We start from the raw sequence: 8,296 nt of genomic DNA, 5'->3' as shown, positions 1-8,296 counted from the left end.
AGGTAAATGTAAACTATTTGATTACGGTGATTTAAAGGTACTATGTCCCATTTGCAGGCCAAAAAAATGAAAAAGTTAAATTCCAACTGCATTTGAAAGATAATACTAATTTAGAACTTCTCTAAAAAAGGTGGGGCTTGAAAATGTCTTCAAGTGGGAAAATAACGACTATTAGTTGTCAAGTTGACTTTAGGGCTATAGAGCCCAAAAGTAATAGTCTTGATTTTCAGACAATTGTACCGAATTTCATACGTTTTATGCTGCGCAAAGATTCAATCAGTTTAATCTTGGCCATCACAAGAAGTGGGTTATTGATGTAGAAAAATGATGTACCCTTTACAACTCTTTTTATGTATGTTATTACCAAAGAAGAAAAAAAAAGCCAGTCAGTCACTCAATAGTGTCTGACAGGGAAGTCTAGCAAATAAACGGGTTTCCTTGCATAATTTGAATATGAGGACACTGCTTACGTTTAAATTTCACAGATAGGAAATACATGACATATTCATAATGCCTGCAAAGTTCTACAGCATTTGAGGTTGGCTGCAAAAGGGACATAGTACCTTTAAGGAAATTTTCGACGGAGCTATACCTAATTATTTTTCCCCCCAAAAAAGAAGAATGCCAAAGATCCCAAATCGAGGCAAACTCATTGACCAATCACGTGTTTTCTCGATTGAAAAAGATCATGTGTTATGGATATATCGTCGATATGTTGGGACTGTTAACGTTTACAATCGTTTTCTCATCCCTTACGTCACCATATATAATTCCGTCTTCTATTCTTGTTTAACTGTGGTCTTTGGTAGCTCTTTGGTATAGTATGTATTGACCTTGCTGTCATCTGTACCGTAGATCCCATGTATGGACATGTCTGGTGAAAACTTGGACGCCTCGGTGACCCTCCCCAGAGTTTCGGCCATAGTCCTGGTATAGTGAGGAGCATTGCCACAGCACAGTCCTATGTATGGTATTTTGAGTCTGACACATTGCTGGGTGAACTTGACGACGTCTTCACGAGAGCACAAGAGACAGTCAAGGTTATCAGGGAATGCTCTTTTGCCTCCGGAAAAAAGAAAACCAGTCGTATTACAAAGATTTGTTTGTAAATGCAAGAGAATGGAGGTAAAATAATCGAACTGGAACTGGGGGGGGGGGGGGGGGCGTTTCATGAAACAATCAGTCGGTGGTTTTCAGGCCTATTAGCCACAGGAAATTAAATTAAAATTCAGGGAAAATCTACCCCCCCCCCGGCATTCGGCGAAAATGTTCTCGTATACCTATAACTTGTAATAGATAAATAGATTGTTTTTTTGTATTTCTTCTTTATTGACTAATTAGGTAGATAGGCCTATTGTTAAATTAGAACATCGCGACTGAATTGGATCATGGCATATTATCTGGGAAATGAAAATATTTTCTGCTGGTTAGTTTTGTTTAATGTGACGTTGAGAGAGATATAAAAAGAAAGACTGCAATAAAGAGAGCGAGCGACAAAGACGTATAGAGAGAAACCGAAAGAGAGAGAGAGAGAGAACGATAAATCAAGTGAAATTTTGAAGTTTGTAACAGTGTAAAACTCGTGTCAATCTTGCTGTGGCCTTAATTATAATCATCTGAAAAATATTAGTTTTTCCTTGACCCATGGATGATAATCCTCTGTATCTTTGAATAGATTTATATCTGATAATACTGTTTGTTTCTAGTTACCTGTCCATGGATCGAGAATGGTTGTAAAGGTCGGCTCCTTGAGGGTTGTTCTGTATGGCACTGGTATGGCAGCCAAAGGAGCCTGTATGATCAAACAAGATAACATAGATCTTTATCATTCATGGATATAAGATACCGTCATTTTGGGGGTCTATGCATTGGGTGAAGTCATTCGACGACATTTATTGAACTTAGTCAAAAGCCATGATGAGTGGATTTGTAAAGGGATCAATGGCCATGCTCTAGTTTCACGTCTTAAACACGATATAACCCTTATCGGTACAGGATATCGGTCAACACCTTTTCTCCGCCTCCAGGAAATGCTATACTTTAAAACGATATTGGGTAAAAATAAGCCGACCGGCGATTTGGGACATTTCTTTCTAGTTTCTACCCATCTTTGGTAATACATTGTCCAGTAAGGGTCAAACTAAAGTTAAAAATTACTTCAGTATATTACCAAACTTAGAAAACAAATATGCCCAGATCGAGTTGGTCAGACACATACCCTCGGGGCAATGGTTTAAGTTTAAGTTCGTGTTCAAGTTTAATATCATGAAAAACAGATAACGACGATGATGTACACAATTAAAGAAACTTTAAAGAAATTACGAAAAACCTACATGGTCAAACTTGCATTGGTAGAAACTGGATTATTAGTCGTAATAACCTAGAGTTGATGTGAGATTCCAAAGCGCTGAGCTTGAGAAACTATGAAAATATCAAGTTTAAAAAAAGAATTCTTAGACGATGATTAACACATCTCCTGAATTTTTAGGCATGCGCTCAAATATATCATTTTTTTGTAAACGAAGAAAAGATAAAAGAAATGTGTATTCTCCGAGTAGGGAGCAGCTAGTACAACCAAAATAGGCCTAAGTAATTACCCCAACATTAGCCTCTACGGAGCTCTCAAGGAGAGGCATTATAGAGACAGGTCCACAAGTACAGTTGAATCCTACTACATCGGCTCCAGCGGCTACCAGCTTACGAAGAGCTTCAGTGATCTCTACATCATCAGCTGTAGTCCGTTTACCATCTTCTCGAAGCTGGTTGTAATGTGATGCTAAGGTTATCACAGCAGGAACACCTAACAGATCATGACCAAAGACAAATATGGTATAAAAATATCGATGACACTTTTGAAAACAGACTCAGGGGCAATTTCTTTACCCTATTGTATACCCTACATAAATTATGTACAGGTTACAATAAATCATTGTAATGTTTACAGGTACTTATATTGGTGTTGGGTCTTCGACAAGACTATTGACACTGCCCTAGGTTGTTTACAGGTACTTATATAGTTGTTGGGTCTTCGACAAGGCTATTGACACTGCCCTATAGGTTGTTTACAGGTACGTATTGGTGTTGGGTCTTCGACAAGGCTATTGACACTGCCCTAGGTTGTTTACAGGTACGTATTGGTGTTGGGTCTTCGACAAGGCTATTGACACTGCCCTAGGTTGATTTCGAAAGTCTTTGCGATCTGTTTAATCATTCGATAGTGTGAACCATAATATGCCACAATACAGGTATATTTGTTTTGTTTGTTCGATTTATTTTAGTTTCTTCGCGATTTGCTTGTAGCCGATGGAAGTTGCAAATTTGTGACAGATCATTTTTGTTAAAGGAAAGTCGCCCCCAACCACCTCTTTAGCTATGCATTAGCCCTTTAAACTTAAAAGATAACCCTACATTACTATGAGTGTCTAGAATGTATGCTTATTTTCCATATTAAACATGAGGTATAAATTTATTGTCACTTTTATTACAGGTCACTGAGAAACATTCTCTCTGACTCCAATGCTGTCTCGTCAATAAGTTTTAATGAATATAAGAATAAATTATATAATATGAAGCTTTTTCCTTCACCTTTTCCATATTGCTTGATAGCCTCAGTTGCGAGTATAGCCTCCCCTAGATGACCTATGGTCTCTGCCACGATGTAATCGGCCCCTTCGTCTACCGCCCACTCGATTTGTTCCTTTGCAATTATGATTAAAGAAGATCAGAAATAATACTTTAAATGTGATGAAGAATATAGAAAATATTATCACAGAACGGTTAATTAAGATTTGATACTAACCCGATATATACAAAAAAAGGAAATCATGTGAGAATCGCTCCAATCCCCTTCTTCCCTTTTCGAACCTCCCTGCCGCTAAAGTATGTCGGGATATATACTCTCAAATAATTTAATTTCTATTTTTAAACTAAATGCTAATGAAAATAATATAAGAATCATAAAAATGAAGTGTCTTATTCTCGATCACCAGGGTGACTAACCGTCAACCGAATAGCTTTCTTGTCAAAATACGACTGTACAAACAGATCATCGGGAAAACTGCCTACTCTTGTGATTACGAATCCGCCCTCGATCGGTTGCTTCTGCAAAAGTATTTTAAAAAGCAGGATGCTGTAAGGAATAATTCATTACCTTGAAGATGGCTTTAGTCTCAGTGATTGCCTCCTCGTTGCCAGGTTCGTAAACCCAAGTATTACTAAGATCACCACACATCAAGGTCCCAGTCTCATCAGCTACTTCTCGGGCCATCTTGAGGGCAAGACGATTCTGCTTCTCAAGCTCATCTTCTCGTCCAACCAGTTTAAACTTGTTACGATGACCATAATACTGCGACCAAGAAGAAATATAAACTGTATGATGATGAGGATCGTCTTAATCATAATCATTCATGATACTAATCACCATCATCTTCTGGCAAAATGAGTTATATGATTCTTATGTAAAATCTTCATACAGTCAAATGCAAAGCCCACCCCCCCCCCCCCGATTCAACGGAACCATATCAGTTGTATTTAAATTTCTCATTAATGTTTCACTTCTTCCAGGCCAAACCTCCTCGGAATGTTTGGCTCATTATACTCCCTAACACTATATTTCCTAAAAACCAATTCAAGTTTCAAGTTCCAGTTTGTTTATTTGTTAATTGCAACCCTTACCCTATAACTTTCGCCAAAAAACAAAATGTCGCCTAGGGAAATGTTGGAGCATCCAGCTAATCTTTTCATTTCCATTTCACTGAGTTGTCAGACTAGCTCAGCATTCATAATACCCCAAACATTTGACTTTGGTCATGCTTGCAGAGTAAGTGTTCCTAACCGCGCTGCTTTGATTATGAGGTGATGGTTTTTATGAATATATTTCTTTTATTTCAAGTCCCCCCCCCCCTACTTTCCCGTCTCTTCACCATGCGCTTATGATCAAATGGAAGTATAAAGATATAACTACTAATATAAAGAGAGAAAATCCCGGGGGAGAAAATACTCCATTCGTTTCGGAACTCACCGTAAATGCTTGAACCACATCACTGCCAGCGCGCACAAAATCTTTGTACATCTGACGTACCAGCTCGGGATGATCCACTACGACTTCAGGGGTAAACGGCCCGGCTTTCAAGTATCCCAGACGCTCAAAAGCAAAAATATACCCCTCCGCACAAATGACAGTCTCCCCATCCCTGATCCGCTCCATTAGACCTAACAATGGTTTGAAGACAACAAAATGACACTGGCATAGTTTTGGGGCAAACACTGTAAAAGTTGAGCTTGGTAATAAAACAAGTAAAATTGGAAAGAAAGCTATTTTTCTTTGGGGAAGGGTGGAAGCATTACTCAAATCAGCATAATAGGACATAATTAATGTTACTCAATTTCTTCCGTTTCAAAAGAATCAGTACCCGTAAAAAATAAAACGTTTACTTTTAATCACGTTTCATTTGATGTAAATTAAGAAACCATCAGGAGATTGATTTGGAAATGATAGTAGTTTTATCGACATTGTTAACGGCTAAAATTAACGGGACCTGGCCTTCTTAATGTGCCCCTTAATTCCTTTTGACATGACTCCACCATGCACTCCGGACCAAGCCCTCCCCCAACATGAAATATTTAAACATTGCCTCATTATTATATTCATACCATCAACCTACGAGATTATGCAAATAGTCTTTCAAAAAGAATGCAAGAAGAAGACAAAACGCAAAAACAATGCGAGCCAGAACCTTGGGGTTAATCGTTGCTCAAACGGTCGGCCATCGGTAGAAATTAGATGCATTAAATCTGCTAACTATTCACGAACATAATTATGCTACTTTCTTCGGATAGTTCACTCTGAAAAGTAAAATAGCTATTTATTTATTTATTTATTTATTTATTCCGTTTTATTTTAACAGGGTAGCCCCGTCAGTAATCAAAGTACTGTTTTCCAGGGGGCCCTATCGACTATTCGGTCTATATTCATTATACTACGATACTGCTACAAAATTATGCTGAGGAGTTATAGTCACTACTATTTTGACTTTTCAGAGAGAACTGATAAACTTACCTTTTGATTTGGGCATCTTGAGTTCTTGCTGGTGCTGAATCGAAAGAAAGGTCTGCAGACTTCAACCCTACAAACTGTGCTCGTGATAGTTTCAGTGTGCCTATGATAAGTATATGTTTATCAAAACTTTTACACTTATTTGAAGTACAAAGTCCAGTGACTTTTTATTACAATTTCCCATTTTACTCTTCCATACAAGTTACAAAGCGTTGCAAAGTTTGTTGTTTTTTCATCGCATGTTGATTTGCCGACACTGTGATTTTGGTGTAGATTTACCAGATAGGCCTACTACCCCGGGTTGGCCTGTGTCCAGGTTCGATGACTCAGACTTCCGGTCAGTGGTGTAACCATGCACTATATATTAGGAGCCATGACTATAGGGATTAGGGGGGGGGGGGGGTATTTAGCTGTCTTTCTCGGTTCAAACAAACAATTTTATTGTAACAGAATTTTAAATTATCGATTGTAAATTATCACCAATATGCAAGTAACAAAAAAGAATCAATCATGGTAGGCAGGCCTATACGAATAACAAAAATGCGAAATAAGGAGGTCGATCAAGTGATTATGTGGAAGATCCTCCTCTTTCTCTCTCTCAGAATATTTCTCTCTCGCTCTTTTTCTCCCTCTCTTCCCCACCCCCTCTCTCTCTCCCCCTACCCCCCCTCTCTCTCTCTCTCTCACCCTCACTGTCTCTCTTTTCCTTCCCACTCCATTTTTTTTTCGTGAAACGATCAATTTAGGGGCGTATCTTCGGACGTGGTTGATGATAAAAGATCGACCATGGGGAAAATCATGAAGTATAATATGGCATACATGTTTAACGTAGCTATTGATTCAGCCACCATACAAAGGTCAATACAACAAAGTATAACGTGATTAAGAGGTCATTGCTTTCTTTTATTTTCACGCCCCTTGTATTATTTTGAGAGGTTCAAAGTACTGGCGAGACGATTAAGTAGTAAAACAGACCGACTATCTTACCATGGACCTATACTGCTAATATTTGAAGACCATACTAGAGTTCAATATCAGGACTTGTTTTTTAGCTCTGGAATATGATTTCAGGACGCAGACAGGCACTCTATAGAACTCAATGCAAGGCGGGAGGGGGTATGTTTTAGTACCTGGACGCAGACAGGCACTCTATAGAACTCAATGCAAGGCGGGAGGGGGTATGTTTTAGTACCTGGACGCAGACAGGCACTCTATAGAACTCAATGCAAGGCGGGAGGGGGTATGTTTGAGTACCTGGACGCAGACAGGCACTCTATAGAACTCAATGCAAGGCGGGAGGGGGTATGTTTTAGTACCTGGACGCAGACAGGCACTCTATAGAACTCGATGCAAGGCGGGAGGGGGTATCTTTTAGTACCTGGACGCAGACAGGCACTCTATAGAACTCAATGCAAGGCGGGAGGGGGTATATTTTAGTACCTGGACGCAGACAGGCACTCTATAGAACTCAATGCAAGGCGGGAGGGGGTATATTTTAGTACCTGGACGCAGACAGGCACTCTATAGAACTCAATGCAAGGCGGGAGGGGGTTTGTTTTAGTACCTCTCTGAAAAATACATGTAATTTCTTTCTTTAAAAAAGGGACACGAGTTTTAAAAGGGTGGTCCCAGCTCTCCTAGATATGTCTCTCTTGATCTATAATCACATACTCTTGAACAGCACTGACACAGATACATCACATAAATGTTTCACTACATTTCACATATAATTTATCCAAAAAAGGTCAATTCAGTATTTTTTATTTGGTTTGTTTTTTCATTAATTCTAAAATATTTTGTCATTCATTCAAATTTATACAAGCACAATGAAATAACAATATACCATTCAAATATCAATATTTACAATCAATAGAGGAAAGAGAGCGAGAGCGAAAGAGAGAGAGAGAGAGAGAGAGGAGAGAGAGAGGGGGAGGGAGAGAGAGAGGGGAGGGAGAGAGAGAGAGAGAGAGAGAAACGGATTTGTGTTACAACCAAAGATATTAACAAGCAAAATAAAACTTACATGATTTATGAGCGACTTAAAAAAGAATGGTATACAAGAAAAACATTGACCTAACATTCCAAATGATTACAAACACTATAATGCAGAGATAAATTGGGGACAATCATGAATATTATATTTCATTCTCATAGTCCAATGGGGGGGGGGGGGGAGGGAGAAAGATGAATCTGTCAGAAATTATTTCGGCAATTATCATGAAAATATTTGATTATATTTTT

General features: G+C 38.7%; 1 protein-coding gene across 1 annotated transcript; it reads right to left on the bottom strand.

The window, feature by feature from the left end:
- Positions 1-504: 504 nt before the first annotated feature.
- Positions 505-6,647, bottom strand: LOC100891161 (betaine--homocysteine S-methyltransferase 1). The gene is made up of 7 exons (XM_030995512.1): positions 6,059-6,647; positions 5,021-5,211; positions 4,151-4,345; positions 3,586-3,697; positions 2,598-2,800; positions 1,711-1,792; positions 505-1,063 (listed from the first exon to the last, which is right to left on the bottom strand). Exons 1-7 carry the CDS (start codon positions 6,072-6,074, stop codon positions 780-782), a joined length of 1,083 nt encoding a protein of 360 aa, XP_030851372.1. The 5' UTR covers positions 6,075-6,647; the 3' UTR covers positions 505-779.
- Positions 6,648-8,296: the final 1,649 nt, after the last annotated feature.

This window comes from Strongylocentrotus purpuratus, unplaced genomic scaffold (assembly GCF_000002235.5).
Source record: "Strongylocentrotus purpuratus isolate Spur 01 unplaced genomic scaffold, Spur_5.0 spur5_scaffold_21, whole genome shotgun sequence".
NCBI lineage: Eukaryota > Metazoa > Echinodermata > Echinoidea > Camarodonta > Strongylocentrotidae > Strongylocentrotus > Strongylocentrotus purpuratus.
The sequence above is the reverse complement of the archived record's forward strand: the minus strand, read 5'-3'. Positions and strand labels throughout refer to the sequence as shown.